Source organism: Danio rerio, chromosome 4 (genome assembly GCF_049306965.1).
Source record: "Danio rerio strain Tuebingen ecotype United States chromosome 4, GRCz12tu, whole genome shotgun sequence".
Lineage (NCBI taxonomy): Eukaryota > Metazoa > Chordata > Actinopteri > Cypriniformes > Danionidae > Danio > Danio rerio.
The window spans coordinates 73,935,001-73,955,000 of record NC_133179.1 but is presented as its reverse complement, the minus strand read 5'-3'; the positions used below and the strand labels follow the sequence as shown (position 1 = coordinate 73,955,000).

Below are 20,000 nucleotides of genomic sequence, written 5' to 3'. Positions count from 1 at the left end.
CAAATCAGCTTCTGAATGACACACAGAGCTTTTAGATCAGATGTGGAAACAGAAAACAGAATGGAAACACAGAAACAGACAGATATAAAGACTGAAGGATTCATTCAATGATCAATTGACAAAAGCGCAGCACAATAATAAAGCAGAATTCAGTGTTAAATGACTTGAAATATGATGGAGATCTTCATCTTCTGTCAAATGCCTCTTCATCATCTCCAAACATTGCTAAGTTGGAGAGCAGTGAATCCAGACCAATCTGCAGTCCTCCTCGCCCTTTGGAAGCTTGGTGGGTTTGTGTTCTGTTTATTGTTCATAATACTTCAGTTATAAAGGATTAGTTTAGGAGTTTTTTGTCATTTGCTTTATTTGAGTTTGTTCAACATGTGATTGTCACTGGACTATATCAGAACCAGCATCACTGTCTGCTGATCACTTTTATTGCCTGATATTTTGTGTTCATGTTAGTTTAGAAGCAGAAAAGAGCCAGATTACAAGTTATGTGAGATATTTGCCAGAAACATCTTTGTTATGTCCACATTGTGAATGTAAATTGATATTGTTTATTTTCTTCCTGTTTATAGTTTTACTCCGCCCTTATTAAAGTGTGATAAAGGACATTCTGTGTCTGTGAAGTTCATGAGGGAGAGTTTAACTTGCTGTTAAAGTATACACAGGACGTATTTGGAGAACAGTACACACACATCTCTGAGCTGATACTGTACAGTTCTTCAGCAGAAATGTAGAGAACAAGTTTCACTGCTCAACTACAATGCTGAAACTGTACAGTGTTAATATGAGATATAATATCACGCTTAATGTGAGAACTGCCCCAGTGCACTGACATATTTAACAGCTTTGATTCATATCTGGACACTAGAAGAGCAGTGAAGTATCAAAGTATCTGTATTCACAATAAAAAAGGCAGTGCTGCTCCACATACTTGAGTTTGTCCAGTGTGTAGTTTGGATCCTCCAGTTGTTCAGAGAGCAGCTTGACTCCTGAATCTCCTGGATGATTGTAGCTCAGATCCAGCTCTCTCAGGTGTGAGGGGTTTGAAGTCAGAGCTGAAGACAGAAAACCACAGCCTTCCTCTGTCACCATACAGCCAGACAATCTACAAACACAGCAATAGTCCACATCACACAGTTGGACAATCACACATCTCTTTGTGTTGTGAAGATGCTGACTGCTGTTTCTGCTCATGTCAACAGCAGTGATGAACACACACATCCTGATCAGCTCTGCTTATTGATCCAGCCCTCGCATCAGCAAACACACACACTCACACACACACACACACACACGATCTCTGAAGAGGAATAACTGGAGAAGACAGAAGCGCTGGTGAACTCCTCTGAATGACCAAAACACCCAGGCGGGACAGAGCAACAGACAGATGCTGAGCTGCTTATCTTGGAGGATGGCCAGCACAAACTCAATGCAGCTTCACACTCTCGTCCAGCCCTACATCACAGCATCATCAAGACGCATTTATTAACTTGTAAAACTGTGGACAAGCAAATATGATACAGCCTATAGATACTGCCTAGCCAGTGCTCAGACTAATATGTGTGTAATGTGTTGAGGCCGCAGCTCATGATTGGCCATCCGCTTTCTCTTTCACTCACACATTCCTCTCCAAAGCGTGTGAGGGGGTCTAAACCTCAGATTATACTCATGAGCAAAAGGCCCGATCTCTCCTTCACATGTCTGGAGCTTTGTTTGCTTTATTTGTGTGTTAAAGTCATTCTAGATGTCTGTCAGCCTGTTCCTGTGGGTGAGATGGAGCGACTGACACATGAAATAAAGCTTTAGCATATGCATTCATCTACAATCTAAAGGGAAGTGTCGTGTTATTACTAGACCATCTACACTTACAGACTGGGCCGACATTCACTTGATCACTTCACTAGATTATCTTCCCTCAATAATGTGGATTATCTAATCTAATCTAACCTGATCTACTCAAATCCACATCGCCCAGCCCTAATCAGGTGTCCAGACTTTAAAGATGCTCCCTAAATGTGCATATATCAGACATACATTATATTATATCACCTTCACTGCTTTCTAACCAGTGCGAATGCTAACTCTTATGTTTAGGGTGGAACATGCTAGCAGTTAACGTTAGCTAGCCCTCAGCTAAACATCACCTCTGATAGTTTAACTTTAGCCGCCAGGAGTCTTAAGAAATAGAGCGTTGACCCACATGTGTCTGAGTGACCAGAGCACTCATATGGACAGACAACCCTACTGAAAAATCCAGCTTGGTTTTGGAGGGGTTTTGGCCATTTCCAGGCTGGTTTCCAGCCATTTCCAGCCTAGTCTTAGCTGGTCAGGCAGGAAAATGACCAGCTAAATCCAGCTAAAACTAGCTTAACCAGCCTAGCCAGGCTGGGAGCCCAGCCAAAACCAGCTATGTCCAGCTTAAACCAGCCTGGAAAAGGCCAAAACCGCTCTAAAACCAGCCTGGTCAAACAGCTAAAAACAGCCAACCAGCCTAGGCTGGTTCAAACTGGATTTTTCAGCAGGGAAGCGTATCACACGAGAGTGTCAGTGCCCATTCTAGACTCACAGTGGATTTAACAGTGATGTTTCCTGTTTTCCAGACAAACACACTCAACCAATGGCTATAGCTGGACCAAGTTCATGTCTGAATATTAGCGAGTCCTAGACTATAGAAAGAAACGTCTTGAGTCTGGACTCGAGTACTACAGCCCTGACAGTCACCAACTTCAGCTTGTAGATCAAACTTTACTGTATGAAGAGCAACAGAACATGACCTTATCTTCATTTGTATATTATATTGTGGACGATGATGTGAATAAACTAAAACAAACACAAACCCGCTCTCTTAATGTCTCTTTCACCAGCCTGACAGTCACATTCACACTGATGGAGCATTAGGGGACTTTTATTCTGTCAGCTGAGAAACACCTGATCAATAATCATGAGCGCTGACTCTCCTTCACACACAGCCTTTCTGACAGAAGATCTTCAGTCAATATATTGCTTCATGTGAATGAGTAATCAGGGTTATTTTCAGATGCATGTGTAGTAAATACATCAGTTCACCAGGTCTCTTACAGTAAACTGCTGAATACATGCTTATAGTGTGTCTTCATATTATTGTAGTGGTTTAGATCAGTGGTCTTCAACCCCCAGGCGGGTGCTGGTGCGTGGATCAATCAGTACCGGGCTGAACAAGAATGAATTATCTTTAAGTTGGCAGATAAAGAAGCTGCATTTAAACTGGATTTGTGGGGACGGCGCGTGAACAGAGGCATATCGGACGTGTTTCAAACATTAGCGTGGATTTTGTGTGAGACTGAGCCTGCGCCCTCACTCACCAAGCTGCTGCACGATCACCAGTCTTCACTGTTAAAGGAGTTTGAGAAACACTTTTGCATGTCGAGATGTACATGATACTGTATGTGTGTGTGCTGGCGCCCACGGGCTGTTTCACAGGCACATGCAAAGCTTGAAGGTAAACAAACAACGGCTTATCATAAGCATCTTATCGATAATTATTTATACAGTTGCCATTAAAGTGAACATATAAACGTTATGTGACTAATTTCTAGCAGCTAAATGTGTCTGGAAAAATATGCAAAGGCTTTTATTCTCATAAACCGCGCGGACTTGAATGCGTCTGACTGTTCTGATTGGCTAAAGCAGACGTCTCACGTCAGCACGTTCTAGACGTGCACGCGCTCTTTCCAGCAATCTTCCTTCTATGGACCATCTCGTTGCAAAGAAACAAGCTCAGGGCTCCCATTGATTTAGCGTTACTGATGTTATAATATGTTATATTGTTGGAGCGATGTGTTAATAAAGTTATTACTTCCTAATGTTATAATAGCATTGTAATGTTGGAGCAATGTGCTAATAAAGTTCCAAATGAGTACACAGTGGATTCACGTTGACCGGTCCGCAGTGAGAAAAAGGTTGTGGAGCACTGGTTTAGATAATATTAAGAGTGTCGTGAGACTTTTATATGTTTAGAAGAAACTGCAAACTGAACAAACAGCAGAGCATGTCTAAACTTCACCAGGACACAACAGATATAAATATAAAAATATAAAATATGAATAAATAATTCAGAGGTAATTCATTATAAAGATCCTTAAAATAAACTGATTCCTTTAACTTTAAGTCACATTTGGGTATATTGGAAAAAGAGAAGCTCTGAAAGTGCAACATTTCATAATAGACTAAGTAAAGCTTTTAAATATATTTATAGATAAACATACATTATTAAAGCTATGATTAAAATCACAACCCTGTAAATGTTTTGTTTCTTCTTCTGTCAATCCACTGAATGGGGCTCCACATCAGGTAACCCAATATGAAACTGTATCTGTTGAGTGGAGAATCATTTACCTCAGTGTGTCCAGTTTACAGTGTTGACTCTTCAGTCCATCAGAGAGCTTCTTCACTCCTGAATCCTGCAGGTCATTGTTACTCAGGTCCAGCTCTCTCAGCACACAGTTTGAGGATTGTAGAGCTGAAGACAAACTCTCACAGCACTGAACAGTGAGTTTACACATGACCAATCTGAGAAAGAAGAACACAGATTACATTAACAGTGTGATTTCAGTCATTCATCTGATGTAAAAACAAACTATGAGGTTAATAATATGACTAAACTATTGGAATTTGTGTCAATTAGAATTATTGACTATTGTTATTTAATAAAACTGAATATTAAATGTCATCTAATACAGTGGTTCCCAACCTGGGGTCCGCGCCAGAGTTCACAGGGGCGGCGCGGGAGAGGATAAGTATTGAGGTAGAAAAAGGCATAAAAATGCTCCACTATTATAAAGGGCTTTGCAATTAATCGAATATCCGATTTAGATTACGGTTTCAAACGATTATAAAAAAGCATTAATCGAGATAAATGATTATTGCATCATATACCGCCACTTTCCAGTTGTACACGCTCTTAAATGGCTCTTAAAAGCGCGAAAAAGCTTATGTGTGTGTGCAGCACGATCACGCAGTCAGAAGCATGCGGCCGGTCAGCATTCACTCTCATTCACACACTGAGACGAGCAGAGGAGCGCAGACATCTAAAGTCATCTTAACGTGAGCGCTTTAATGGTAAAATAGGTGTCAAAACGCGGTGTTTAGTGATTATTCATATTAACCCTCATTTGTGTAATAAACAAACGAGTTGAGGATCAAAAGACGTGAAAGAGAAACCATTAAAGAGACAGCGCGCTATAATCCTTCTGCCGCCTGTTTTTATCATTATTAAACAAACACAACGAGAAAACCCTCGCTGCTCTTGACTGAAGGACTGCTGTAGCTAAAGTGTTTTTCTTACAGTGAAGATGCTTAAAGCACAGTTTGTTTTATATTTTTATTCTATTGTATTTATTTCTCTTTCCTTTGCAGGGTGGAAAATAACTGTATGTATACAGTTGAAGTCAGAATTATTAGCCCTCTTGAATATTAGCAAACCTTTTCCTGCCCAATTTCTGTTTCATGGAAAGAATATTTTATTAACTTATTTCTGAACATAATAGTTTTGATATCTCATTTCTAATTACTGATTTCTTTTTGTCTTTGCTATAATGACAGCACACATAATATTTTACTAGATATTTTTCAAAATACAAGCATTCAGATTAAAGTGCAGTTCAAAGGCTTAATTAGAGTAATAAGGCAAGTCATTATAACGGTAGTTTATTCTGCAGACAATCAAAAATATATATTGCTTAAGGGGGCTAATAATATTGACCTTAAATTGGTTTCAAAATATTTAAACCTTTCTTTATTCTAGCTAAAATAAAACAAATAGAAGAAAAAATATTATAGGAAATACTGTTAAATTTCCTTGCTCTGTTAAACATAATTTGGGAAATATTTATAAAAAAAAAAAAATCTCAGGAGCGCTAATAATTTTGACTTTAACTGGCAATGGTTTTGAATAATCGTGATTACAATTATGACCAAAATAATCGTGATTATGATTTTTCCCAAAATCGAGCAGCTCTACTATTATATATGTATTTTTAAGTACCAAAAAAATAAATAAAAATCTAAACGCATGCTGAAAATTCCAACATAATAGTGAAAATAATTAAAATAAATAACTTTAAATAATTATTTAAATTTTGCTCACTCGCGCAATCTGCTTGTCAACGTGTAGTAAAGGCAAAATCAAAACAAAAATGGCAGACAAACGTAAATGCAGGGATTCTTCAGAGGCGAAGAAAAAGATTAGACAGTATGACAAAGTCTACCTAAATTTTGGTTTTATTGAAGGCCAAGACAAGTTAAAACTGATTAATTAATATTTTCTATACATATTACTATATATTAATATTACACAAACACACACACACACACACACACATATATATATATATATATATATATATATACACACACACACACACACACACACACACAGTACATATGTATGTGTGTGCGTGTGTATTTATATGGTGGGGGGGCTCCAATGTTTGTATATGTTCATGAGGGGGGCCCCAAAGAAAAAGGTTGGGAACCACTGATCTAATATATTCTTGATTATTTTGAAATGTAAGAAAACTGCTAAATTTGAGTTCAGATAAGAGGACCACGAGACTTTATATATTTATGAACCTGCAAAATGCAAATGACCAGAGCCTGTCAAACCTGCTCCAATAAACCAATTCACAGATAAACTATAAATATAATCATTAAAATATGAAATATAAATAAAGATTTAGAATTAATTAAATAAAATAATCATTAAAATACACTGATTTCCTGAACTGATTAAGAAAAAGAGCAACGTTCATTTGAGAAGCAGCATTTTGCAGTTTCTCCACTAATGCTCTTAAATATATCTGGACATTTCCATCTCAATCAAAACACTTTTAATGTTGTAGAGTGGAGAATCATTTACCTCAGTGTGTCCAGTTTACAGTGTTGACTCTTCAGTCCATCAGAGAGAAGCTTCACTCCTGAATCCTGCAGGTCATTGTTACTCAGGTCCAGCTCTCTCAGCACACAGTTTGAGGATTGTAGAGCTGAAGACAAACTCTCACAGCACTGAACAGTGAGATTACAGCGCTGTAGTCTGTGTAGAGGACAGTAAAAGACACTGTATTATTGTGTGTGAGTGTGATGTAATTATTGAAGTGTCTATAATGAGTGATTTCTCCTCATAGGGAAAAGGAAATAACTCCTTTAACTATTCAGAGTTGCTTTAATGGTCACATGGAGGAAGATCAAACATTTGTATTTCATTATTACATATAAAGAGAAGATCTCTGACCAAAATGAGTCGGCCAGACAGATTTATTTATTGCTATTTCTGTTCTTATATTTCTGATATTTCAAATCCATTCAGATCCTCATATTTGTTAAAGAAAGCAAGACTCTCATATAATATTAACAGACAGAAAATATGACTTTACAAACTGTATTGCAAATAAATCACATCAACATCTTCATATTAGTCAATAATATTCCTGAAATGAATATAAAACTGACTGAATATAACTTTACACACATGAACATCAGTAAATAAAGAGACTCAGTGATGGGCTGAACATCTGCAGAAACACAGCTCATTTAGAGACGCCCCAAAAACACCAAAGAACACCAATCAATGATCATTTCAGCAGAAATGACACTAACGAGCAATATTATATCTGATATAAACAGGGTTTCTCATATTTGACTTCACATTAAATATGAAATATTCACAATAAATAAACAGAAATAAAACACATCACAGCATATGCTCATTACCTCATCAGACTTTACAGCATTTTACAACGGAAAAGTCTTGATGGAAATGTTTTTATTTTACCTCAGTGTGTCCAGTTTACAGTGTTGACTCTTCAGTCCATCAGAGAGCTTCTTCACTCCTGAATCCTGCAGGTCATTGTTACTCAGGTCCAGCTCTCTCAGCACACAGTTTGAGGATTGTAGAGCTGAAGACAAACTCTCAAAGCACTGAACAGTGAGTTTACAGCCCTGTAGCCTGTGTAGAGGACAAAGAGCAACACAATCAGCAGTGAGAAATGAGCAGTGTTGAGTGTTCATGAGTTCAGTCTACAGTGATAAAAGCAACACTGGAAATAAACTATATATATATACTGCTCAAACAATAAAGGGAACACTAAAATAACACATCCTAGATCTGAATGACTGAAATATTCTTATTAAATACTTTGTTCTTTACACAGTTGAATGTGCTGACAACAAAATCACACAGACATGATCACTGGAAATTAAATGTATTAACCCATGGAGGACTGGATTAGGAGTCACACTCAAAGCTGTAGTGAACTGCAGGAATTACTGACACACTCCAGACACATGAGGTCCAGCATTGTCTTGCATTAAGAGGAATCCAGGGTCAACCAGACCGTATATGGTCTCACAAGGGTCTGAGGATCTCATCTCAGTACCTAATGGCAGTCAGGCTACCTCATGGTGTTGTACCATGGTGTTGGGCTGCAACCCCCACCTGTCACAAACTTCAGCTTGTAGATCAAACTTTACTGTATGAAGAGCAACAGAACATGACCTGATCTTCATTTGTATATTATATTGTGGACGATGATGTAAATAAACTAAAACAAACACAAACCCGCTCTCTTAATGTCTCTTTCACCAGCCTGACAGTCACATTCACACTGATGGAGCATTAGGGGACTTTTATTCTGTCAGCTGAGAAACACCTGATCAATAATCATGAGCGCTGACTCTCCTTCACACACAGCCTTTCTGACAGAAGATCTTCAGTCAATCTATTGCTTCATGTGAATGAGTAATCAGGGTTATTTTCAGATGCATGTGTAGTAAATACATCAGTTCACCAGGTCTCTTACAGTAAACTGCTGAATACATGCTTATAGTGTGTCTTCATATTATTGTAGTGGTTTAGATCAGTGGTCTTCAACCCCCAGGCGGGTGCTGGTGCGTGGATCAATCAGTACGGGGCTGAACAAGAATGAATTATCTTTAAGTTGGCAGATAAAGAAGCTGCATTTAAACTGGATTTGTGGGGACGGCGCAGTTAGAAAAAGGTTGTGGACCACTGGTTTAGATAATATTAAGAGTGTCGTGAGACTTTTATATGTTTAGAAAAAACTGCAAACTGAACAAACAGCAGAGCATGTCTAAACTTCACCAGGACACAACAGATATAAATATAAAAATATAAAATATGAATAAATAATTCAGAGGTAATTCATTATAAAGATCCTTAAAATAAACTGATTCCTTTAACTGTAAGTCATATTTAGGTATACTGGATAAAGAGAAGCTCTGAAAAGTGCAACATTTTATAATAAACTTAGTGATGCTTTTGAATATATTTTATAGATAAACATACACAGAGATGTATAGTAACGAAGTAGAACTACTTCACTACTGTACTTAAGTACTAAAAGGCAGTATCTGTACTTTACTGGAGTATTATTTTTTTCTCCTACTTCCACTTTTACTTAAGTACATATTTTCCATGAGTTTAATACTTTTACTCCGATAGATTTTTTATGTGCTGCATCGTTACTCGTTACTAGGGGTGTCAAAATGATTGATATCAGTTCAGTAATAGGTCATAACCGGTGATTACGTGATGACGTCATTTATCTCCTATGCGCGATGTCGCAATACTATGGCGAAGGACGGAGGCGCGAGGGCGAGGCGGCACAGCATATCAGCCGCTAGTTTACTATTAGGGAGAAATGTTGTAAAACTTCACCTCTGTCTATCTCTCGCTCTCTCACTTTGGACATTTGACCCGCGGGCCAGTTTGTAAGGTAACTTTTCCTCTCTTCTTAGCTGTTAAAGCTGTGGATCCAGACATCAGCGTGCCTCATGTGCAATTAAGGTTTCTCCACTGTGTCTATTACCTGTGATAATCGCGTATTCTTCCCGCCATGGCTGAACAGCGCTTATATTTCTAAAGCCCTTTCTGTTGAGGACAAGCAATAACCAATCATAGCCGTGTAAGATCCGCCTGTCAGCGCTCTAAAAGCAGGCGGGATAATATTGACATGAGTTTATTAGCTGTAAATGCGCGTGCTGTCTTCTGTGCATGAGTTTTGTTTGATACATCCAGGAAGAGTGTTTTCTTTGAGCAGGTCAAATTAAGGGCACAGTTCGTATATCTGACTGCTGTATTAAAGGACAAAATTTTATTACAAAAAACCCTTTAACTGTCACACCAAGACAAAAGCAATAGAAATTTTTTTGATTGCATTTCTTAACTCCTAATGTCGCTAGTTAACACAATCAGTGCATTTTTATTCAACTCATCACATTATTTCTAAAATATCAGCCTCTACCAAATGGTTGAGATGTTGGTTTATGGTAAAAGTACCAGAATTAATAAATATACTACAGAAAATATGAACTGTAAGACCAATTTCATTAAAAACATGATAAAAATAAATAACAATTATTACTAAATCATAGCCATAAGCCATAAAATATTTCAGATTTTCATTTAACACAGTAATATACACGTTTTCCTGTTTTTTTTTTAACAATAAAATCAAACGAATTTGTGAAGCAGGATTTAGTTTGCTTGCTTAGTTTAGTTTCACGAGTGCTTCCAGAAGACAGAACTCCTGTTTATTGTGGTATTAACCAATCAAACTTCAAAACTCCCAAAGTTTGAGTGTGTCTTTGTGTGTGTGTGAGTGAGAGTGAATAATGTGTGAGTAAGAGAAAACAACAGTGTGATTGTACCTGTGTGTGCATCTGTGTGTGTGTGTGTGTGTGTGTGTGTAAGAGAGAGTGTAAAAACAATTGCAACCTATGTAATGTCCCCACAATTCACAAAAATGTGTGTGTGAGGGAGAGAGAGATAGAGAGAGAACTGTGTGTGTGAGAGTGTATGAATGTGTGAGAGTGGGGAGAGAGTGTACATTTAGGTGTGTGCAGGGCAGTGTGTGTGTGTGTGTGTGTGTGTGTGTGTGTGTGTGTGTGTGTGTGTGTGTGTGTGTGTGTGTGTGTGTGTGTGTGTGTGAGTGTGTGTGTGTGTGAGTGTGTGAGAGAGAGAGAGAGAGAGAGAGAGAGAGAGTATGTATGTAAGTGAACATGCTGAATTATCTCATCAGTGAAGGCATTTTCTGGTAAAAGGGCCTGACGATGTGAGCTCTTGTACCATAGAAACTATTTACAGAGAAAAACAGTATCATAAGCCATGTTTCTTTTCGTTCTGCTTAAGTACCCCAAAAAAGATATTTAAAATAAACAAAACAATTAGTGTATTTTGACTGCTTTCTTTAATAACTACATTACACAATACTTGTACTTTTACTTTCAGTACTTGAGTAGTAAATTTTGAAATAAACTACTTGTAATACTTAAGTACAAAAAATGTTGAATACTTTTGTACTTCCACTTAAGTATGGTGCTTAAAGAGCACTTCTACTTCTACTCAAGTCAATTTTTGATAAAGCACTTGTACTTTTACTTAAGTATGGGTCTCTAGTACTTTATACATCTCTGCTTCTATGAGAGCGATCTGAAAGACTGTGGCATTGACGTCTATAAGGCATCGGTGTACTCAGGCATGTGTACCCAGATCTTTAAGGAGGAGACGGGAATCATTCTTGGCACCATGTACTGCTTTCTTCACTTGAGCATTCAGGAGTTCATTGCAGCCCTTTATCAACATCTGTTTCTCGACAGCGGCAAGACACAAGCAAAAAAAAGCAGAGATGAGTCCATGATTGAATTGCTGAAGACTGCAGTGGACAAGGCTCTGGAAAGTGAGAATGGACATCTGGACCTTTACCTTCGCTTCCTTCTCGGTCTGTCACTCCAGTCTAATAGACAACTCTTACGAGGCCTGTTGACACAGCAGGATGACAGAGACCAGAGCAAAAATAAAATAATTGCCTACATCAAGCAGAAACTTGAAGGGAATCTGTCTCCAGAGAGATCCATCAATCTGTTCTACTGTCTGAATGAACTGAACGACCAAACTCTGCTGAAAGAGATTCAGTCTCACCTCAGTAGTGGAAGTCTGTCATCTGCTCGCCTTTCACCTGCCCAGTGGTCGGCTCTGGTCTTTGTGTTGTTGACCTCAGAGGAGGAGCTGGAGGAGTTTGAGCTTCAGAAATTCCAGAGATCAGACGAGTGTCTCATCAGACTATCAGCAGTCATCAAAACCTCCAAAAGAGCTCTGTAAGTCAAAGTGCTTCTTTCTTTTATCTGTAGGAGTCCATCTATTAGCCCAATGATGAAACTAATAGCATGTTTAAAGGTTAAATAAATGTAAGCTTTTCTAGTGCTTCTGAAAAGCATTTTATTTATTAGAATTTATTTATATTTGTTTTTTTAGCTCTGAATTTAATCTGCCTCCAATTTTAAGTGATCCTAAAATTTAGCCTGTATTTCTAATTGTAAGAACGGATCACATTCATCATTTATGACTTAATTTAGAGTTTAGATTTATATCTGTTCCCATACTCTTCAGTTATGCGCTCACTAGGGACCAAACATCGCTCAGACTTTCACAGTCCGGGTTTTGCGTGTCTTCTCACGGACAGTATGTCGACATCCTAAAGTTAGTCAGAGGAAGTTGAGTTAGCTAATACTTAAATATTCTGGTTGCAAATTTCTCACTCATCCAAGTTGACTTAGCCACTTCTAGACAACTTGCTAATTTCAGTGATTAGATTATTAAAGATCTCCATGCTGTCGTGTCAAAACGGCTCTGTACAGTCAAATGTGTCTCTAGAATCAAATGTCTAACCATGTCACATCATAAAGGTAGCGCAGACTCCACGTAATCTACTGGATATAAATGATTTCAGCAGGTCGCACACCAGAAGTGTCGCTCGGCGTCATGCAGCGCCATGTATTTTAAAATTCTAAACATAGGTTTCTATCAGGGTACACATCGGTGCCGCATGTCGGCGGCTGTCGACAGCGCCCAGCCACTACTCAGGTCGCAGTTCATATTTCAGCCGCGCCACAGAGCTCCATCTGATCAGTTTCATGTTAAATATTATGTGAATGTGCGCGTCTGGTGTGTAATACTTTATACTGTCATGTGCGCGCCGTGTTGCGGCGCTTCTGGTGTGCGACCTGCTTTAGGGTGCTTTCACACTAGCACTTTTGGTCTGCACCTGGGTTTGTTTGACGTCATAGTACAGTACATTTAGCTAGTGTGAACGTGTTTTCTGAACTCGGATGCGCACCCATGAACCGTACCTGAGTCCGCCTGAAAGAGGTGGTCTGGGGTACGGTTCATGCGAATTCTGGTACAGTTCACTTCTGATGTGAATGCAATTGTACCAAATAACGGAAGTGAACCGCCAACTGTACAACTAACTATCGTTCTCATAACTTTCGTTCGTGTATGTGTGTGTGTGTGTGTCACGTTTCGTATCTTGGTGACAAGTGTGACTGTGGAGAGTAAAGGTTTAGGAGAACTATCTCATAAGAAACCAGTAAGTCAGTAAATTACATTATTTATTAGTGGAAATTGCACAAAAGTCAGCTATAAAATGAAACGGCACCCCAAAAGTTCTTCCTGGTGAGAGTTGAATGATCACACTGATGTTTTTTTTTTTTCATTCTGAAATGAACGAGTCCGCTCTGATTGGTCAGCTAATGTATTGTGCTGTAATTTGCAGATCGGCTTCACGTCACCAGGAAAAGTGTCACGGCTCTACAAGCACACACTTTTGTGCTGTGTAAACCCTATCAGTCAGAGTAGCTGTTAGCCGTATCAGTGTGAGCCTGAATCAGACAGAAAATGACACAGAGGACACAGCTGAAGCTCACGCCTGCTCTCTAAAATATCATCTGACAAGAGTCTTTCACATATATTCAGAATAAGCGTGTGAGAGTCATATGAAACATTCTCATATCTTTTGCAGCATTGATTGGGCGGGTTTCATTAGCTTTTGGGCTGGAATCAGTCAGCTCCATCTGGCAACACTGATCTTTTGTGAGTTTATTATCTGAGATGAAGGATGCATTTAAAAAAACCTGTGTTAGGAGTTTAATAAAGAGTTGGGCTATTGGAACATTTGAAGGAAGCCATTTAATTGTGTTTTATTGACATTAAAAATATTAAATGCTAAAATCAGCAGATGTGCTCACTAATTAGTGAAGTTAAACCAGTCACTACAGTCAGATGTGCTTCTGTGATATATAGAATAACAGGTGAACAGCTGTCACTCATGTTAAGGGTATATTTTAATTGAGATCTATTTTATAAAATGGATATTTCTATAATACTGGTGAAACGTGTTTAATTGCATATTTATACATAGAGAAAGATGCTATGTGCATTTATTGAATTAATTATTTTGGTTTGCCGTGTCTGCGTCATGACGTCACCTCGCGCTTCAGTGGGTGACGCGGCCGTGATGTGCTTTATTCATAGTAAAGACACCATTGAAGAAGCCATCTCTGGACCGCTCTCTTTTTCACCTTTTTTTTCTTTATCTTTATAAACTTCTTTACAGGTAAATGTAAATTAAGATGCACGTAACATTCTTTCGTTTATGTATAAACACTGTGTAGGGTGATATTAATGGTTGATGGGTTGAATGCAGATCATTTTATTCGACTTGGAGTATCACGAGGTTAGCATATCTGGAACACGTTAATATGAGTGCCTTGCGATTAGCGTGTTAGCCGCTACATGTGACCAAATACCAGTACTGTATGCCAACACAGTTTGTGTGTTTAAAATTGTAATGTTGTTACATGTTTGTAAGTTCTTCTAAACAGATACTTGTAGATAATTGATGTATACAGTGCCTGAGTTATACATAATGGTTAAACAAATTAACCCTGTTGATGCCTTTTCTTTCTAATGAAGTATCTCAGATACTGGATAGCAGTTTGTACAGTTTGTAGGGTTTAACATGTTGACATCCTAGATTTAATGTCATGACAATGTTATATATATATATATATATATATATATATATATATATATATATATATATATATATATATATATATATGGAGTTTATGTGTGCATTTTCAATAGCTTTTTCAATTTATGAGAATGTGTGCTTGTTGAACTGCATAGAAAGAGAGAGAGTTTAGCAAATAACTTTTTGATAATATTTACGTATTTCCTTTATTCTGAATTAGTGTGTGTGAACTCATTCATGTCTACATTTAGTGATCACAGGAAAGCAATAGCACTGTTATGTGTTGAGTTTTTGTTATAGTCTTATGCTTTAAAAATTCATTCATAGTAAAGACACCATTGAAGAAGCTATCTCTGCATCATTCTCTTTTTCACTTTTTTCTTTATCTTTATAAACTTCTTTACAGGAGTATTAGAAGTATTAGGAGTATCTTTACAACATATTGTGTTTGTCCTCTACACAGGCTACAGGGCTGTTATCTTACTGTTTGGTCCTGTGAGAGTTTGTCTTCAGCTCTACAATCCTCAAACTGTGTGCTGAGAGAGCTGGACCTGAGTAACAATGACCTGCAGGATTCAGGAGTGAAGAAGCTCTCTGATGGACTGAAGAGTCAACACTGTAAACTGGAAACACTGAGGTAAATGATTCTCCACTCTACAATAACTACAGTCAGACAGTTTCATATTGTGTTACCAAATCTGGAACCCCTTTCAGGTAAATTGGCAGAATAATAATAAAAAGGGATGCAGGGATGTGATTTTATTCGTTTCTGCACATTGATAATGATTATATGATTATATCTAGGAGTTAACTCTGAATAAAAAAGATAAATCTATTTAAATGTAAGCTATCGGTGATACTTGTGGATCCAGGCTGTCTGTAGAACGAGTTTTCTCCACTGCGTCTGTCATGGATCAGCTGTGATCAGCGCAGTCATCAGCATCATCATCTCTGTAGAGGAACACGATGACCAATCACAGGTGTTTAAGAACTCGCTCAACAGTGCTCAAAAAGCAAACAGGAATAATAAATCAATGTCAAGTCAAGACAATGTTTATTTATAAAGCGCTTTTAAAGACAACAAGTGTTTACCAAAGTGTTGAACAAGCGTGCACCATATAAACAAAGGACAAATAAAGGACACAAGACTTAACACAAGAAGACAAGACTATTGATGAACTCCAGCATAACACTGTATGACAACACTTCAGATGACTGATCTAGAGCCTGCAGCTGATCAATCTGACAGATTCTGGAGTGCATTACAGCTCTAAAGAGCATTTAAATGATGAATGATCTTATACAAAACAAATACATCTATAGAGATGATGTATAAAATATTTCATTCACCTGGGAAACGCAGGCCACATGAACGGTTAGTGAAGTGCACACAGCATGCCATATCATCTGATTCTTGTAGAAGACAATTCCAAAAGGCAACTGACTGTGTAAAGCCGCATAAACAACCCAAAAATACATCGAGTTCAGCGGCTAATCAGCCGGAATCAGCTGAGGTGATGAGACAGAGACCAGAGAGACCTAGCTGTCACTCAAGTGGCCACGCCCTTAATTATGCAGACTTAATATCACCTAATACAAAGGAAACGGATGAGTCATAAAAAACATCACCCCCTCACAGTTATCATGAAGGCTAATATTAGCCATATGAACCAAAACACATTTATTCTGCTGTAAAGTCGGCCATTTTAACTGGGCTCAATAGAAATCTGCTGTATATGGAGCCAGGACTAGCGGGGTTTCCATGAATTGCAGTTTCAGGTACTTCTGTGTTAGCTTCATGAGGGAGAGTGGGAGTTTACTGCTTGGTCATTGCTCTACTTATTTACTCAGTGCTATAGCTGAGCACCGTGCACTGTAGCACCATCTACAACAGTAAATCTACACTGCAGAATTCAGTGTTAAATGTAAGATATTATTTATAAAGACAGACAGGCTACAGAATTATCATTAGAGTGTCAGGATGATGATACATGAGCCGACTTTATGAGCAATGTTGTACAGTATTACAGGACGTGATGCTGCTTGGCTTCTTTCATAAAATTGGCAACAAACATTTTACATACAAATTGTAAATGTAGGTTAGTTTATAATATAGTATCAATAGTATGAGAGGACTAGTTACCTACCTATCTCACTCACTATCCTTCAGCTTAGTCCCTGATTTATCAGGGGTAGCCACAGCAGAATGAACCGCCAATTATTCCAGCATATGTTTAACACAGCAGATATCCTTCCGGCTGCAACCAAGTACTGGGAAACACCTATTCACATACACTTATACACTACTGCCTATTTAGTTACCTATTATATCCCTATACTGTGTGTATTTGGACTGTGGTTGAAACTGCTACGTTTTACTTTTGTTTTTAAGTGTACTTTTTTAAAAGTGTAGTCAGTTCTTCTACTTTTACCAGAGTCATTTTAAACATGAGTATCTGTACTTCTACTTAAGTAACGGATGTGTGTACTTTTGCCATCTCTGCTACAGTCATATGTGCTTCAGATTATTAAACACACCACATCAACAATATTCAATCAATATTATCTTTGTCCTCTACACAGACTACAGTTCTGTAATCTCACTGGTCGGTCCTGTGAGAGTTTGTCTTCAGCTCTACAATCCTCAAACTGTGTGCTGAGAGAGCTGGACCTGAGTAACAATGACCTGCAGGATTCAGGAGTGAAGAAGCTCTCTGATGGACTGAAGAGTCAACACTGTACACTGGACACACTGAGGTAAATAGCCGCATTTCCACTATCAGGCCAGTGCGAGCCAGGGCTTATATCGGGCCAGGCCGGGCCAATCGCCCGGGAGGTTGAGCAGTGAGGCCGAAATCATGTCGCGTTTCCACTGTGGGGCTAGTAGCTCGCAGCGCGTCACGCAAACCCCGCCCCCAGAACATCCCCCGAATCGAACGTCACTCAAACCGCCCACTTCAGCGAGAATCATGCAGATAAAGCACACCATCACATCATCACGAAACTATTAAAATTAGGACAACCAAAACAAACAAATGACACGTTACTGTACAGCAGTACAACGCATGTCTATTTGCACATGCCTGTGTGTTTTCATTCATCATATTCATTTACTCGCCGACCGACTGGCATCGAAATCCAGTGGTCTTGCCACCAACGGAGGGACCCGGAGCGCAGGGAGCGCACACATCCATAATATAATACCACATTATAAAATTCTCCGTTAATAACTCGATATAAAATGTTTTTTATAACATCTTCTAGACAGAATCTGTCCAACATTCATCCCAAATGCTCCGGAGAGAACTGAAACATGATTTTTCCCCCTATAGGCTTTATGACACTTAATAGGTGATTCCCTTTATTTAAAGATGTTGCTTATTATATCTTAAGTAAAGGAAAGTGTTCAGTGTTTCAGCACATAAGAGCAGCACGTAATAAAATAGAGCCTATATTTCGTTGCGCTCAGCAGCTATGCACTATAAAGCTCTTTATGTATTTAAAATGTCCTTTTTTAATTTTACCACGTCATATAAAAACATACACACTTGTTTGAGGACACAGAACACATTTTGAACTTGCAGTTTTCCCCGTCAAAAAAGTGCTGCGCGGCTGCAGACAGAAAAAAAAGGTCGCCTAGTTTCTGCGTTCACTCACCCCTAAAATGCTCTGTTTGCATGATTTGATTAATTTCATCGTATCCAAATACTTTATAATTAATATTTAAAACATTTTCCGGTGTTTATTTATTTTTAGTTTTTTAGAAAATATCTAAAATCTTTTTTTCAAAGAGGATTTTGAAAAATGAAAGTTTAATATAAATTTGAAACAGTTTGATATAGTACCTAACTGTTATAGCTATAGCTTTTGTTAGTTTTATATTGGTTTATTTATTTAATGTGATTTTATTATAGGGCTATCTAATATTTGTAATTCTTTAAATTATTTCAATATAGGGCTATTTTATCTAGATATGACACTATTGTTTTGAGCCTACAACAGTGGACATGAAATTTGTAAAGTTTAATGTCCTACTGTTGTATTCATAAAGTGTATTATCTCTAAAATAAATTAAAACAATAGAAATAAAAGAAAAAAGCCGCTCGCGGCATCAACAGAGCTATGAATGGAGCGCTTTTTTCGGTCTCACACACATACACAGGCATCTAAACGCGCAAAAACACATTTATTAAACTTGACAAAACCTCTTGAAAACCTTTACTGTCTGCTGTGTCTTTAATATGGTGTAAAGATTATTATGCGTTATTGAAACATCAAAGATGCAGCAAAGAAAGATCATTTTATGCAACAGCCTTACATTTAAAAGAGAAACTTAAGGGCGATCATATGCAAAAAAGACCCCAGCCTATAATTTGTTCCAGATGTTTTCTTTCCCTTATTTATTTATTTGTTTGGCGCATGTACTCGAGTGCGACCGGAAAACTGTGCCCGCCTCTCCTTTCACTCCGCCCCGAAGCCCCGGCTGGCCCTCCTTGGCCCAAGGTATTCGGCGGGCCGAAAAAGGCTGGCCGTTGGCCCCGAGAAAGCCCCGCTTTGGCCCGATTAGGCCCCGGAAGTGACAGTGGAAACGCCACTGGCCTTGGCTCGCCCTGGCTCGCTCGCTTTAGGCGCGATAGTGGAAACGCGGCTAATGATTCTCCACTCTACAATAACTACAGTCAGACAGTTTCATATTAGAGCTCTTCATGCTTGAACATGTTAACCCTGGGTGATACTAAACCCCAGATAACAGGAATTATGGTTTATCAGTGATTGTGTTTCACACTGCTCATACTATACCTGTAGTTAACCCTCAGGGGTCTGAGGTGATTTTGGGACCACTGAGATGTTTTGACATGCCCTGACATCTGTGCTGATTTCAGCTGCTTATTACACAGAACTGGCCAACATGTGTTTTATTTGTGTTCAGCACAAACTGAGCTACAATAATATGTGGGATATATTGATGTACATGCTGGTGTTTTAGTAATAAATATTATGTGTGGTTAGTAGGTTTTAGAGGAAAAAAAACAGACTGAATGTGCCTGAACAAGAGTTTAGAGTAAGCAGTCTTGTAGACTAGAATATTTACTGCACAATTATGTGAAATTATTCTGTTCGCTC

At 38.3% G+C, this 20,000-nt stretch overlaps 5 protein-coding genes across 9 annotated transcripts in view; 3 read left to right on the top strand and 2 right to left on the bottom strand.

The window, feature by feature from the left end:
- LOC141381538 (uncharacterized) overlaps positions 1-8,412 on the bottom strand; it is a 9,465-nt gene extending 1,053 nt beyond the window's left edge. The window contains exons 1-4 of the mRNA XM_073946777.1: positions 8,316-8,412; positions 6,905-7,028; positions 4,384-4,557; positions 941-1,114 (exon numbers count right to left, since the gene is read on the bottom strand). Coding sequence (XP_073802878.1) covers positions 941-1,114; positions 4,384-4,557; positions 6,905-7,028; positions 8,316-8,412 — 569 coding nt within the window. The remainder of the gene's footprint in view (positions 1-940; positions 1,115-4,383; positions 4,558-6,904; positions 7,029-8,315) is intronic.
- LOC110438442 (protein NLRC3-like) overlaps positions 1-20,000 on the top strand; it is a 367,431-nt gene that overhangs the window by 48,429 nt on the left and 299,002 nt on the right. The gene's annotated exons all lie outside the window — the stretch shown is intronic.
- si:ch73-389k6.1 overlaps positions 1-20,000 on the bottom strand; it is a 778,105-nt gene that overhangs the window by 511,063 nt on the left and 247,042 nt on the right. The gene's annotated exons all lie outside the window — the stretch shown is intronic.
- Positions 1-20,000, top strand: part of si:ch211-232d10.1 — a 257,213-nt gene that overhangs the window by 211,550 nt on the left and 25,663 nt on the right. The window lies entirely within an intron of this gene.
- LOC141381814 (NLR family CARD domain-containing protein 3-like) overlaps positions 11,485-20,000 on the top strand; it is an 11,586-nt gene continuing 3,070 nt past the window's right edge. For both annotated transcript variants that reach the window (XM_073948678.1, XM_073948679.1), the window contains exons 1-2: positions 11,485-12,159; positions 15,340-15,513. In XM_073948678.1, coding sequence (XP_073804779.1) covers positions 11,543-12,159; positions 15,340-15,513 — 791 coding nt within the window. In that variant the 5' untranslated portion in view covers positions 11,485-11,542. The remainder of the gene's footprint in view (positions 12,160-15,339; positions 15,514-20,000) is intronic.